The sequence below is a fragment of the Erythrolamprus reginae genome, chromosome Z, assembly GCF_031021105.1.
Source record: "Erythrolamprus reginae isolate rEryReg1 chromosome Z, rEryReg1.hap1, whole genome shotgun sequence".
Lineage (NCBI taxonomy): Eukaryota > Metazoa > Chordata > Lepidosauria > Squamata > Dipsadidae > Erythrolamprus > Erythrolamprus reginae.
The window spans coordinates 9800175-9816329 of NC_091963.1; the positions used below are offsets into that span (position 1 = coordinate 9800175).

The following is a 16155-nucleotide window of genomic DNA, read 5'->3' on the forward strand; positions in this document are numbered from 1 at the left end:
TCTAAGGAGAAGGGCGGCATAAAAATCAAATAAATACATAAATAAACGAACAAACAAACAAATAAATAAATAAATTTGGCAGTGGCGTATGACATCACGGGCGGGAGTATAAGTGGAAAATGGTTCTTGAGAAGAGGCAAAAAAATCTTGAACACCCGGTTCTTATCTAGAAAAGTTCGTAAGTAGGGGCGTTCTTAGGTAGAGATACCAATGTATTTGTTTATTTATTGGATTTGTATGCCGCCCCTCTCCGAGGACTCGGTGCGGCTCACAACAATAAACAATATACATATCTAAAAAATCCAATTAATATAGCTAAAAAACTTTAAAAACTCTAATAACATTTAAAATCATTCATTCCCATTCACACAGCAAGACATACTACACTCGTCGGCCAGGGGGTTAGGGTCTAATGGCTCCAAGCCTGGTGGCACAGAGAGGTCTTTAAATTTTTACGGAAGGCGAGGAGGGTGGGGGCAGTGCGAATCTCTGGGGGAAGCTGATTCTAGAGGGTTGGGGCCCTCACAGAAAAGGCTCTCCCTCTAAGTCCTGCCAAATGACATTGTCTAGAAGGCCAACTCTGGGGGACCTGACCAGTCGCTGGGATTCATGCGGCATGTCATATCTCCCTCGTATCAAAGTCAGAGACACAAGTTATTATGTTGTGCAAGGTGCTGATTGAATGGGATGATAGAACAGACCTTTGTTTCTTCAAGGTAAAGGTGACACTATCATTCATGGAATGATGCTGTGGTTCCTTTCTCCTTTACTTCAGTGGCCTATCCGGCATGGCATGGTGGAAGACTGGGATCTGATGGAAAAGTTCATGGAACATATTATTTTTAAGTATCTCCGAGCTGAACCAGAAGATCACTTTTTTTTAATGGTAAGACAAGCAGGCAAATGGTGCCCTATATTATTGGTAACACATTTTGACATTAGTACCCTGTTGTCCCCAGAATAAGACATCCCTTGATAATAAGACATCTTTTGAGCAACAAAGATGATTAGGGGACTGGAGGCTAAAACATATGAAGAATGGTTGCAGGAATTGGGTATGTCCAGTTTAATGAAAAGAAGGACCAGGGGAGACATGATAGCAGTGGTCTAATATCTCAGGGGTTGCCACAAAGAAGAGGGAGTCAACCTATTCTCCAAAGCACCTGGGGGTAGAACAAGAAGCAATAGGTGGAAACTAAACAAGGAGAAAAGTAGCTTAGAACTAAGGAGAAATTTCCTGAGTCAGAACAAATAATTAGTGGAACAGCTTGCCTCCAGAAGTTGTGAATGCTCCAACACTGGAAGTTTTAAAGAAGATGTTGGATAACCCCTGTCCGAAGTAATGTAAGGTTTTCTGCCCATGCAGGGGGTTGGACTAGAAGACCTCCAAGGTCCCTTCCAACTCTGTTGTTGTTATTGTTATATACACCATGCAGTCCTAGGTGCTTGGGAAATGCCCAACTGTGTGTTGTTGTTGTTGTTGTTGTTGTTGTTGTTGTTATTATTATTATTATTATTATTATTATTATTATTATTATTATTATTAGCCTTTGAGTGCATGGCAATAAGGCCAATCACTTATTTCAGGGTTCAAAAAGTATTTTTTGGGAAACACGGTAATATAAATACACACACACACACACATACACACACAAATAGTGACTTGAGAAAGTCCACATCACAAATGCTTGGAATGTGGAGCAGGATTTATTTGACAAATAGATGGACAATCCTGATTTTATCCAAAGGATTCACACACAATATCCCTTTTAAAAAAGTATTACTGTAAGAATCTATATAAATAACATGTTTATTAAGGCTTGGGGAGCCACAGTAAAAGAACAAATAGGGCAGAACGTTATGTTCAACATTAAAGAAAACCAGGAGACTGTAAATATTCAACACCAGTTTAATTATTGCCAATGTATTGAAAATAATATAGCCATCACTTCACTAGCTGTGTTCTTGATTTCATAACCCCTATCAAAACTGTCAGAAGAGAGAATTTCAATAAACACAAATGCTGTCTATCAACCTTGATAAAATATATGATTGGTATCTTTTTTATTTAACTCTTGTTTTTTTGAAAATAGACCGAACCGCCACTGAACACGCCTGAAAACCGAGAATATCTTGCAGAGATCATGTTTGAATCATTTAATATACCTGGACTTTATATTGCTGTGCAGGTAAAGTCAGATCAGTTCTACCTGGAATGGTGCTTTGGGCACTGAAAACAGAGACCTCTCTGTGTATTTAGTTATTTTTTTCCCCACGCCCAAGTGTATTCTGGAAGAGAGGTTGATATGATTAAGTAGGGTGTCCAAAAGATGAAGATGGCAGTTGCAACACCTGTTAAAAAAGAACAGAATTTAGATGAGACAGCTGCAAGTCTTATTTTGACATTTTTTAACCTTCCCAGAAAATGTCTGTGTGATTTAGCTAGTGAAAGTATTTTCATTTGGCTAACGTAGAAATGTTGAGACTTACTGCTGAAGATTTGATTGTATATAAATAGAAAGAGGAAATAGTGTATTCTTACAAAGTCCATTTGTTTTTAGGAAGGAAGGAAGGAAAGAAGGAAGGAAGGAAGGGAGGAAGGATAATATAAAGGAAGGAAGGAAGAACAGGGAAAGGAAGGAAGGAAAGAAGGAAGGGAGGAAGGATAAGATGAAGGAAGGAAGAACAGGAAGGAAGGATAAGATAAAGGAAGGAAGGAAGAACAGGGAAAGGAAGGAAGGAAAGAAGGAAGGGAGGAAGGATAAGATGAAGGAAGGAAGAACAGAGGAAGGAAGGAAGGAAGGAAGGATAAGATAAAGGAAAGAAGGAAGAACAGGGGAAGGAAGGAAAGAAAGAAGGAAAGCTTTTGCTGTGATCTCACTGTATTTCATCTCTGTAGCAAATATTATTATATTTAACTATTTTCCATTTTTCTGTTTTGCATCATTGCATAATTTTAGCCTTTAAGACAGTCCTGTTCCTTTCCTGTCCAGACACTATTCCAAGAACCTAACATAATCTCATGATTATTTTGGTTTGTAGACTAACTAACATGGGGAGCAGAGAGAATGTCTGCAGAAGTGGAAAGCATTATTCTAAGACAGCGTTTCTCAGACTTAGCAAGACCTGTGGATTGCAACATCCTGAATTCTGGGAATTGAAGTCCATAGTTCGTAAAGTTGGTCCAGGAAATCTAAGTTTAGAAAGACCATTCTGCCCCTATGGATATAGGAGATATAGAAAATGTTTTTATTTTTAATGTCATGTTATTAAATTGTCTTTTAACATTTGTTTTTTAAAGAGGAAAAATGATATTTAGTCTTTTATTTATTATTTATTTTATATAGAGAGCAGTGATGGTGAACCTATGGCATGGGCGCTAGAGCTGGCACGCGAAGCCATATCTGCTGGCACCCGAGCCATTGCCCTAGCTCATCTCCAACACAGATGTGTGTGCCAGCCAGTTGATTTTTGGCTTGCACAGAGGCTCTGGCAGGGTGTTTTTTGGCTTCCAGAGAGCCTCCAGGGGGTGGGGGAGCATGTTTTTACCCTCCCCAGGCTCCAGGGAAGCTTTTGGAGCCTGGGGAGAGCAAAACATGAGCCTACTGAACCCACCAGAAATTGGGAAAGAGGCCGTTTCTGGCCTCCAGAGGGCCTCCAGGGGGCAGGGGAAGCTGTTTTTGCCCTCCTCAGGCATTGAATTACGATATGGGCACTCGTGCATGCGCGACAGCACTTGCCTGCGCTCTTTTGGCACCCGAGGAATAAAAGGTTCGCCATCACTGGTATAGTCTCACTTGGGCTGGGAGTTTACCAACTACTTGGGAAACTGGTGAGAAATTCTACATTACCGTTTTATTTTTCGAAATTAACTTTCATAGGCCGTGCTAGCCTTAGCTGCATCCTGGACTTCGCGACAAGTTGGGAACCGTACCTTAACTGGCGCAGTGGTTGACAGTGGTGATGGGGTGACTCATGTTATTCCAGTGGTAAGTACGATACACAGTTAACCCGCAGTAGCCTTTCGTCCCCTGTCCAATTGTCTCTCCTTATCTCATATCTCATATATCTTTTCTTCCTTTCATATATCTTCTCCTCTATTTTTATATCTTTTCTTTATATATAATACTTCATGTCTATCCTCTTCAATATGTATTGTGTATTGGACAAAATAAATAAATAAATAAACCCTTGAAGTACATGATCCTTCATGTAATGAGGGTTCACAATTACAAATGGCCTTAAAAAAAATTGTACTGTTTTCTCATGTGCAACACTTTGACAGTCATGATTGCTTATGGCAGTGATGGGGAACCTATGGCACGTGTGGTCCTAATTGTGGGTGTAAGACAAGGACTAGCATAATTTTTGCTGTAAGCTGCCTTGAGCCTCAAGAGAAGGGCTGCATAGAAAGTAAATAAATAAAAATAAACAAACAAACAAACAAACAACAACAACAATTATTATTAATTAGATTTGTATGCCGTCCTTCTCCGAAAACTCGGGGCGGGTCACGGAATAAATATAGAAATAAAGCATACAAAACAAATCTAATATATTAAATACTACAGCTAAAAAAAATTGAATGATTGATTGATTGAAAAGTAGTATGCACTCAGCCCCAAAATCTGAACTGGTTGCTGTTGGAGGACTAAAGGTAAATAACTTTCCCCCCACCAACTTTGGAAGGCAGAAGGTTACGTGATTGGTAGCTGCATCAAGCACATCCCCATTGCAGGAAGAGACATCACGTACTTTATTCAGCAACTCCTAAGGGAAAGGGAGATAGGAATTCCTCCGGAGCAATCCCTGGAAACCGCGAAAGCTATAAAGGTAAGTACTTTCGATTTCGCTAAATTCTCTAGAAACATTGGACAGATGTAAAGTGGGCTCCCCATGTACCATATCCTAGACTGAGTATAAAATCCTTGGAGTAGCCTGGGATCTTTTGTGAAGACCACATTTGGAGACAAGGAAAAAGCTTAATGCACGAGTGTCAAGCTCCATCACGTCACGTGACGTCATGTGTCGTATCAATCGTGACAATTCTTGCCTTTGTAGAGCGGGGTTAGGCGTGCCCTGTGTGGTTGCATCCTGCCAGTCTCACATTCCTGGCTTTCTGTTTCTAGGTAGTTAAGGCTTGAAACCTGGAGACTCTGAATTCTAGTCAAAGCCTAGGCATGAAAACTAGCTGGGCATCTTTGGACCAATCAGCAGGAGACTGAGAGTTCTAATTCCACCTCAGGCTTGAGAGCTGGTTGGGTATCTTTGGGCCAATCACCATAAGACTGTGAGTCCTCGTCCTGCCTTAGCTATGAAAAACTGACTAAGTGACTTTGGGCCAGTCGCTCTCTCTCAGCCCAACCCACCTCACAGGGTTTGTGTGGGGAATGTAAGAGGAAGAAGGCGTATTAGGTATCTTTGCCACCTTGAATTATTTATAAAAATACCCCATTTCCTCCAAAATAAGACATCCCTTGATAATAAATCCAGTGTTTATTTCAGGGTTGGAAAAAAAATATAAGACAGGGTCTTATTTTCAGGGAAACATGGTAGTAAAGGTGGGATATAAATAATTATAATAAAACATTTTTAAATGGTTGGACTTCAACTCCCAGCACATTGGGAAATGGACGTAATTTTCAGTCTCACTAGATGGACTTGACTGGGAAGTCAATTCCACAGGGAATAAATTGACTTTTATTGAGATTGGATATAATATCAGAATCTTGCAAGTCTTATTGAGCTGTATGCAAGCTGTAAGGGAGGAATTTGCCTGATCCGTTTCCAAATGTTTATGTGGATGTTCTGGACTTTAAAAAGTACTTTATTTCTTCTTTTGCCTAGTCAGCAGATCCTGCATGACACAATAACCATGTGATTTTAGGAAAAGAACAGCAGCAATTTGAAAGGGCTGCCTTGAAATGCAAAATACAGTGATCCCCCGGGTATTGCGCTCCCGATCATTGCGAAATGGCTATATGGCGATTTTTGAACCCGGAAGTAAAAACACCATCTGCGCATGCGCGCCCTTTTTTTCTATGGGCATGCATGCGTAGATGGCGCCGGGCAGATCGGCTGCTGGGCGGCTTCCCTGGGTCTTCCCCCTCTTGCTGGCGGGAGGGCGAAGCCCCCCCCAGCACCTGCTCGCCCGCCATTCGCCCGGCCACCCGCCGCTCGCCGCTCGCCCGCCCTTCGCCCGGCCACCCGCCGTTCGCCCGCCGTTCGCCCGGCTCGCCCGCCCTTCGCCCGGCCACCCGCCGTTCGCCCGGCTCACCCGCCGCTCGCCCGCCGTTCGCCCGGCTCGCCCGCCGTTCGCCGCTCGCCCGCCCTTCGCCCGGCCACCCGCCGTTCGCTCGCTGCTCGCCCGGCCACCCGGGTTCGTTTGGCTTCGGGACATGCCGGCGGCGACGTTTTAAAACAGCCGCGCGGTTTACCAACTGAGTCCCGAAGTTCGCCTTTGACTTCGGGACTCAGTTGGTAAACCGCGCAGCTGTTTTAAAACGTCGCCGCCGGCATGTCCCGAAGCCAAACGAACCCGGGTGGCCGGGCGAGCAGCGAGCCCGCCCTTCGCCCGGCCACCCGCCGTTCGTTCGCTGCTCGCCCGGCCACCCGGGTTCGTTTGGCTTCGGGACATGCCGGCGGCGACGTTTTAAAACAGCCGCGCGGTTTACCAACTGAGTCCCGAAGTTCGCCTTTGACTTCGGGACTCATTTGGTAAACCGCGCGGCTGTTTTAAAACGTCGCCGCCGGCATGTCCCGAAGCCAAACGAACCCGGGTGGCCGGGCGAGCAGCGAGCCCGCCCTTCGCCCGGCCACCCGCCGTTCGTTCGCCGGGTTGGGGGTCCGGGGGGTGCTGGCAAGCCCCCCCATGCCGGCGGCGATGTTTTAAAACAGCCGCGCGGCTTCCCAATGCGTCCCGAAGACAAACGCGGAAGTTCGCCTTTGACGTTTGTCTTCGGGACTCACTTGGCATGCGCAGATGGTGTTTTTACTTCCGCAGCGCTACTTCGCTAAAACCCGATCATTGCTAGGGGTCCTGGAACGGAACCCTCGCAATGATCGGGGGATCACTGTATTGCCCAACCCTTTTAAGTCAACATTGCTCACCAGTTTCATTTTTCTTTTTTTGGCCCAAGGCTTTCAGATCCTGATAATAAATGAGCCCCTCTAGCAGCTGTAATGCAGAATCAATTCTAAAGAAGTTAACTTTTAATTAATATGAATTAAATTAATATTAGCATTATTTTAATATTATTAATTAATAATTAAAATTATTAATTTTTAATATTATCTTTCATTCAGTAAAACAAACATCTTTTTTTGTATTATTTACAGGAAAAGTACTGTTATATTTGTCCTGACATAGTAAAAGAATTTGCTAAATATGACGCTGATCCCCACAAGTGGATTAAGCAATACACAGGAATCAATGCCATCAATAGAAACACATTTACCATAGACGTTGGTTATGAAAGATTCCTTGGGCCAGAGGTCTTCTTTCATCCAGAGGTAAGAGACAAGATTGCTGTACCACAGTAGTAATAGTAGCAGCAGCAGTAGTAGTTGTAAGGCTGGTAGTAAGAAATCAGGAAGGCAGGCAGAAAGAAAAAATGGCAATAGTACTCATGAGGATAAGGCGCCACCTTGTGGCCAAATTATTTTCTAATAGTGTTAGAAAATGCACAAGCTGCCTTTTGGTATAGGTTAGTTAGTCATTCTTACCTTTAATAATTTTTAAGATGTGTGGATTTCAACTCCCAGAATTCTGGGGAGATTGGCTGGGTAATTCTGGGAGTTGAAGTCCACCCATTCTGAAGTCCCCTAAATTAAAAAAATACTGCTTTAGGTACTTTGGAATTCCTTAAAATTAATTCTTTGGTTTTTGACATGATGTATACTAGATTATTATTATTATTATTTATTAGATTTGTATGCCGCCCCTCTCCATAGACTCGGGGCGGCTCACAACACAATAAAACAGTTCATGACAAATCTAATAATTTACAATTTAAAATATTTAAAAAACCCCATTATTAAGCAAACATACATACAAACATACCATACATAAATTGTATAGACCTGGGGGAGATATCTCAGTTCCCCCATGACTGACGACAAAGGTGGGTTTTGAGTTTACGAAAGGCAAGGAGGGTAGGGGCAGTTCTAATCTCTGGGGAGAGCTGGTTCCAGAGAGTTGGGGCCACCACAGAGAAGGCTCTTCCCCTGGGGCCCGCCAACTGACATTGTTTAGTTGATGGGACCCGGAGAAGGCCCACTCTGTGGGACCTAATCGGTCGCTGGGATTCATGCGGCAGAAGGCGGTCTCGGAGATATTCTGGTCCGATGCCATGAAGGGCTTTAAAGGTCATAACCAACACTTTGAATTGTGACCGGAAATTGATCGGCAACCAATGCAGACTGCGGAGTGTTGGTGTAACATGGGCGTACCTTGGGAAGCCCATGCTCTCTCAGCTGCATTCTGCACGATCTGAAGTTTCCGCACACTTTTTAAAGGTAGCCCCATGTAGAGAGCGTTACAGTAGTTATCTGTACAGTAGATATCTGTATACTCCATGTATACAGTGCCCGCATACTGCACGAGTCAAAAAGAGGGCTGTGAAAATATTTACAGACCCTTCGCATCCTGGACATAAATTGTTTCAAGTCCTACCCTGGGCATTATAGAACACCAGAACAACTGGTCACGAGAACAGTTTTTTTCTTGAACGCCATCACTCTGCTAAGCAAATAATTCTCTTAACCCTGTCAAATTATTCTCTAAGTCTGTATTACTATTGCTATTAATCTTCTCATCTTTCCTATCATCCATCTCCTCCAACTTATGACTCTAGCTTTGTTGTTTATATCCTTACGATTTATATTGACTTTCTCAGTATGATTTGATTGCTTTTTTGTACCCTATGACTATTATTAAGTGCTGTACCTTATGATTCTTGACGAATGTATTTTTTCTTTTTATGTACACTGGGAGCATATGTACCAAAGACAAATTCCTTATGTTTCCAATCACAGTTAGTTAATAAAGAATTCTAATTCTAATGTTAGTGCTTGACAGAAGGGCATTCATATCTGTTCTGCCCCAGCTACAGACCACAAAGAACACAGCACACACAAAGTCTGTACAAACCTTAGTTTACTCATTAAGGACTACTAATGAGCTTTCTTAGTAGTCAAACACAAATACAGTTTAAAGCAGTCTTTTCTGAACACCGGCTATATATTCAACTTCATTAACAGCCAGCATGAGTCCACAAAATAATAACTCAATTCTGAGTAAACAGTCTTGTAGATTTATGGTTGGCAAAATGCCCAGAAACAATTTGCAGGAAAAATGCCAAAAGAGAGAACAAAAGCCGGTCAGACGTTTCTGAAGTCAAGACACAAAGGAATATGAGCGAAGTTGTTTCTTGCAAATTGGCTCCCTTAAATAGGCTAGGGGAGTGGCCAATTAACCCCAGGCCTTACTCCTGAGGAGACCTTCTCCTGAGGAACCATTCCTGCCTTTTGACAGCTCTGCGTACCCAGGCATTGAGAATAGGCTCCTTCTCTTCTTCCTCATCACTGATATGAGGTTCTGGAGGTTCTGAAGGCCCTGGTGAATCTCCACCTCTTGCACTGAGTTCTCTCCAGCCTCCTCACTGTCCAACGGGTTCCAGCTGAACAGGCCCCTGGTCCATCACCATATCAACCTCTTTGCTATCAGCCTCTACCACTTGCATGGGCTACTGGTGGCCCGCAATAATATTTTTTGCCCATTTCTTCTTGGAACAGCAGAATTAATGGCTACAATTAAGATCCATGAGTAGTATGACCATATCAATTATCATCCAAACCTCTTGTGCTTGGGAAAAGTCAAAAACTAGCTGGGATTGAAGGGTCAAGGGAAGCAGAAGCGCAAGGCATATAAGTCAACTGCTGTGCGGGAAGAAGGAGGCCTCTGCCCAGCGGCCTTGCAAGGGAAGAATAGTGGAGAGTATCTGGAGCTGATCTTGCATTCGCAAAGTGCTGGCCTTGCTTTTCCAGTAAACAGCTGTTATTAACAATCCTACTTCGTTAAAAAAAAATGAAAAATCTAGGACAAACCATCAAGTAGATAGAATGCTAGGATAACAAGCGTAAACTGAGGTGATCCAAGAAAACTAGAATGATTGGTTACCTTGAGCGTGAGAAACTCTTTTTAAGAAGAGGCTGGACAACCATCTGTCTAATAGGGCAGTGATGGCGAAACCTTTTGGGTTCGTGTGCCAAAAGGGTGCCCACACCCATTCCCTCCCCTCCACGCACCCCCTGTGCTGCCCCCTGCACATGCACACAGGCCTCACTGAAGCCTGGATGGTGAAAAAAAATAGCCAAATGGGCAAACCCGGAAATTCAGAAAAAAAAGGACTTCCGGTTTGCCCGTTGTGCTGTTTTTTGCATTCCAGAGGCTTCCGGGAAGCTTCCTGAAGCCCCAGAGTGTGAAGAACAGCATGATGGAAAAACCAGAAGTCTGTTTTTCCGAACTCCCGGTTTGCCCGTTTCGCCATTTTTTGCACTCCAGGGCTTCAAAGAAGCTTCCCTGAAGCCTCCGGAGGGCAAAATTGCCTTCCGCAAGGCTGAAAATCAGCTGGCCAGTACGCACATTCCCACTTTAGCTGACATGGGGCAATGCCTCGTGGGCCCTCCAGTATGGCTCTGCGTGCCACCAGTGGTACATATGTCATAGGTTCGTCATCACTGGTATTGGGTTTCCTGCTTGATCAGGAGGTTGGATTAGATGACCTCGATTTTTCTGCTCCTTCTCCAAAGGCCCCTTCCAATTTGATTATTGTGTTAAATGTAAGAACTGTTATTGACAAACTCAGCTGGCTTTGTATTTCAGGAACTCCGCTGATATAAGTTTTTATAAATCAGATCAGAAAGTGGATGAGCTTGTCAGTTTTCTAACCCGGCAGGAAAGGAAATAAATAAATTATGCTTCCCTGCCCTGCGATGTGGAATCCAGAGGAGGACACCTTACACCCTTTGGCAGTTTCCTTGTTGTTATTGTTGGTTGTATGTCACCTCCTTCCCTTGCTCACCGACAACAGATCTTTGCATATCCCAAGGGAGGATTTAAGTACAGACCTGTGAGCAAAACTAGGACTGAAATATCTGCTACTATGTGATGTGGTTGTTAAACATGCTGTGCATGACTTTATGACCTTTTTGCCATAGTTCTTAAATGAACCACATGGTTATAAAGTGAATCTGCTTCCTCCATTGACATTACTTGTCAGAAGCTCCCTGGCAAGGTCACAAATGGCACTCATATGACACCAGGATGTTGCAGCCATTGTGCATACATGCCCATTTCCAAGAGCCAGAATTTTAATCACATTTCATAAGCAGGGTTCTGTTCGGTCTGGGTTCCCCCAGACCTCAACACCAACTGGAAAAAACAGCCAGACACTCTGGTAAAAGCAAAAGTACTTTATAGCTGGAAAAAATAAACACAGAGGAAAACCTGTTCTTCCCAACAGACAGGCTATAATACTTTACAGCAGAGTCCTGATGTCCAGACAATACATCAAGCTTCTTGCTGGCACACCCACCCCAAGGTTTCAGTAGTCAAAGGCACAAACCAGGATTCCAAGACGCCAAAGTTCACAGCCAGGTCCCAAGACTCTGAAAGATAAAACTCCACCAGCCAGGAAGGGTGGGTCTGCCTTTTAGCCTTTCCAAAGAGCACCACACCCAAACCCAGCTGTTGCCTCTTTAATGCTGAAAGTACCTAGCCAATTGGTCCCTTCGCTGTGTAGCTCTTCTCTGTCGCAGATCAATTATGGCTTGTGCATTTTCCTCTAAGGAATCCAGGCTGCTTGCTGGGGAGAGCTCCCTCTGGGGGGACTCTGGCTGTCCTCCCTCTTCTTCAGCCTGGGATTCCTCCTCCTCGTCTGCCTGCACCTCCTGTTCCTCATCCTCTCCCTCTGAGCTGGAAACCGACAGAAGATCAGCCGTTCCCTGAGGGGCCTCAGACGGAACCACAACAGGTTCCAGCAAACCTGGAAAACAGGAAAATCAGAGAATTATCGGGGAAATCGATGGTTCGGGAAATATCAGAGAATTATCAGGGAATTTGTGAAAAAAATGGAATAAATCAGGGGGGAAAAACCAAACTGGATTAAAATGTTTAAAAGTCAGGGAAAAATCATGTAAAAAAACAACAACAGATTGCGCTGCCTGGGAGAGTCAAGCAAAAATGAGCATAACTAGCAACAACTTGCTTCCTCAGCTACTGATATTTCTCCATGGCTTAGCCGTTTGGTATGATGTCATCTACAACCACGTCTTAACTAGATCGCAAGTTACAGGGAAATGTCAGGGAAATATCAGGGAATTTCAAAATGCTTTCCCCCTGGACACCCTGCATAAGTTATTTTTTTCAACTGCAGCATAACTTCAAACGGTCATTAAACCAATGGCTATAATTTGAGAATTACCTATATGCTTTTTACAAGTGTTATAACTTCAGATAAATTTAATTCAATTATCATAATCCCAGGATTTATATCTGCATTAATTGATCATCTGATTCTCTTATTTATTTTTAGTTTGCCAATCCAGATTTTGTGGACTCTATTTCGAATGTGGTGGATGAAGTTATACAGAATTGTCCCATTGATGTTCGGCGTCCTTTATATAAGGTATGCACAGAGAGAGAATTATTAAAATGACATTCAGATGAAAGTTGAAGTTTCACACCTTGTGTGTCTTCTTGCGGGTTTGCTCAGTAGCTTGTAGATAGAGGGATAAACAGAAATAGATTATGATTTTGAAAACATACTGTCGGTAAAACTACTTTTATTTTCAGTGTTAGTCCAACACTGAATGTTTATGAACATTATTAGGTCTTCAACTATGGATTCTGCTTTTCTCATTCCTTTATAGCTCATCGATCCTTGGAGAAGTAGATAAAAATCACACGTTTACTTTTTATTTATTATATTTATTAAATTTGGAGCTTACCCATCTCACTGGCAAGATAATTTTATAATTTTACTTGATGTCTCTGTTTTGTCACCAAAAAGCATGGACGATCTAGCAAATAGTGATCATTGATGTAGGCAAAAATGTATAAGTATTTGACTCTAGTTGCTGGAGATTGCCTATCACCACAGTCTAATGGTAGCCTCCTAATTCTGAGAATTGTTTGAGATTTACTGCTTTTATGAAATTACAGCTATTAAAAAAATAATTTTTGAAAAATTAATTAATTTTAAAGTTAATTAAGTTAACTTTAAATTAACAATTCATGCATGTGTTTGTGGTGTAGAGCAGAATAGAGTAGAGTAGAATGAGTAGAACAGAATAGAACAGAATAGAATAGAACAGAAGTACTTTATTTGATCTCGTTGATTAGACACACAAGAAATTTGTCTGGCAGATTTGTATTAAAAAACCCTTTTAGAAATAAACATATTTAAAAAGGCAATGTAATTTAGCAGGAAAAAGATTCATTTAAATTCCCTTGCCTGCTGTCTCTGAGCGTTCTTGGCTTGTTTATTTATTAATCATTCTTGCACCCGTAAGCTACTTGCTGTGATTAAACATTAGTTGGCATTTTCACACAAGTAAGGAGGGACATATTTCATTTCAGTTGTGCCTGGATGGATGATGCCAACCAAAAACTATGACAGCTCTGGAATTACAAGGAGGTGCATTTTCATAAAATATTTTCTATGTTAAGTTAGGATAATTAGCTCCATTTTGGATAATTGTTGTGAGCCGCCCTGAGTCCACCGAGAGGGGCGGCACATAAGTCCAATAAATAAATAATTTTACACTTACGTATATTGAATTGTGTATCTTTTGCAGGATCACTTATATCCCAACAGGTTAACATTCTCTACTTTCATCTCTCTCTCCTAAAGGCATATAATGACTGTATTTTAAAACTTTATTAGCTTCATTTTTTTTTCCTTTTAAGGGGGCTGCTGAACCTTTAGGATCAGCTGAGAATTTTTTAATTTAATCCAAGATGTTAATTATCAAGTCCATTTATAAAGAGACAGTAGTTCTGTCTGTCTTCTCTGTGTTTCTTGTCTTCATTCTTTTCTTCTGATGGCTCAAGTATTCTATCTGGATCATCAGTGGTGCGTACAAAAACAGTCCGGGACGGAGATAGTCTTGAAGAAGGCAATCCATGACTGTTAAGTAAATATATACTTGGCGGGTGTGGGTTTCCCATTTTGTTGCCACTTGTTCGCCACCTGCGCATACGTGCCCTGTTCACATGTGCATACATGCACCTGGACTTCTGTGGTCATTTGTGACCTTCCATTTGTGTCTCGGTCTCAAAAATGTGCCTACATAGGATGGCATAGAGCCAGGGCAGGTGCAGAGGTCCACCCGCAAATTTCCACTACTGGTTCAGGCAAACCAGTCTGAAGCAGCTGAATTTATCCTAGGTAGGCAGGGGAGAGTGAGAAAAAAACACTCAAGATTGCCCTGTATTGATTCTCTTTAGTATAAAAAGAAGACAAAACCCCAGGCAGACTTTAAGGTACCATTATTATATTCTTTGTCAACGGAATTCTGATATGTTTTTTTGTGATGTCTCTTTTCTGATCTGGGAAGATAAAACCTTTTCTAACAAAATTCGTACATAATCTTGGGGGGAAAGGGAGAAGAGATGATGCTCAAGAAACAAAGCTACGAGGGTCGCCCAGAAAGAAATGCACCACATTTTTTTTCTTCAACAATTATTTATTGAACACAATGAAACTTACACACAAGAAAGAATGGTGTTTCTTCTTCCCTCCCTATTTTTCAATGGAATCTCCGGGCCTTCCTCCAGCGAGACACAAGGGCGTGTATGCCCTGTCGGTAGCACTCCTTGTTCTGGTCACAAAGCCATTTCTGCACTGTGCGAATCACCCCTAATGGCCTCACCCTCTGTGCCCGGCGACTAACCGTACTTCTGTCGACTGCAGATTCTCCATTAACTGTACACAAACGTTTGTGAATGTTCCCAATAGTTTCTTTCTCCTTGGTGAGAAATTCAATGATGACACGTTGCTTGTAATGTACATCACTTACAGACGCCATTTCAAAACACTGCTGCAGCTACACTGTCTGTCCGAAGAAACTCAAAATTTACACACGGACTCCTGACAATTTAAATAATGTATATCTAAAGTTTTGCATTTGTACCATTACTGTAGGCTGAGAAAACAAATGTGCATTACTTTCTGGGCGACCCTCGTATAATTTTCAAAGGCCTTTATGGTATGGGTTCAGAGTATTTGAGGAATTTACCTCAGTTGTATTAACCACACCACTCCTTCCAGTGGAAACGGCCTATTGCAGATCCTGTTGACCACAGAATTTCGGTTGGGGAAGTCCAAAGGAAGAGCCTTTTCTGTTGTGGCCCCCAATTAAGCACATCAGTAAGGTTTTAAAAATGATATAGATACAGTCAGTGGTGGGATTCAATTTTTTTACTACCAGTTCTGTGGGTGTGGCTTGGTGGACATGGTTTGTGAGTGTGGCAGGGAAAGGATACTGTAAAATCTACATTCCACCCCATTTCCATTCTACGAAATCCCCATTTCCTCCCAATCAGCTGGGGCAGAGCCAGTCAGAGGTGGCATTTATTGGTTCTCCGAATTACTCAAAATTTCTTCTACTGTTTCTCCAGAACAGGTGAAAACCTGTTGAATCTCACCTCTGGATACAATATAGAAATTCCAGATAATAGTGTAAGAAAAAAAGATATAATGAAAGCCCTGAAAAGAAAACTACAGTCTAGTTCTAAGCATTCAGTTCTTAAAAGTTTTTTTTTAAATGTCATTGTTGTTACTAAAACCCAAGCTCCCTCTGCCCTATCTTAATTTAAATTTAATTTCCAAAATGGAAAAAAACCAAATACTTATTCCTTATCTTGGAGCCCCCTCGTGTGGCTATTAAGAAAAAGTTCATATAAAGAAGAAAGTTTAAAAGCTTGACCAGATAATTGCAGATGAAACAAACAGATGTTTATAGGAGTAATATAACCCTGTGGCAGGAAAACAAATAAAATGACAATAAAAATAAATTGTTTTCAGATTACTAAAATCACTAATTGTAAAATCTGATTAGATAGCTAATGAAAAACAAAACAGAAATTAT

General features: G+C 42.0%; 1 protein-coding gene across 2 annotated transcripts in view; it reads left to right on the forward strand.

Annotated features, from left to right (window-relative positions):
- Nucleotides 1-16155, forward strand: part of ACTR3B (actin related protein 3B) — a 46023-nt gene that overhangs the window by 20768 nt on the left and 9100 nt on the right. For both annotated transcript variants that reach the window (XM_070729419.1, XM_070729418.1), the window contains exons 4-9: nucleotides 776-886; nucleotides 2094-2189; nucleotides 3882-3989; nucleotides 4690-4833; nucleotides 7339-7512; nucleotides 12597-12689. In XM_070729419.1, coding sequence (XP_070585520.1) covers nucleotides 776-886; nucleotides 2094-2189; nucleotides 3882-3989; nucleotides 4690-4833; nucleotides 7339-7512; nucleotides 12597-12689 — 726 coding nt within the window. The remainder of the gene's footprint in view (nucleotides 1-775; nucleotides 887-2093; nucleotides 2190-3881; nucleotides 3990-4689; nucleotides 4834-7338; nucleotides 7513-12596; nucleotides 12690-16155) is intronic.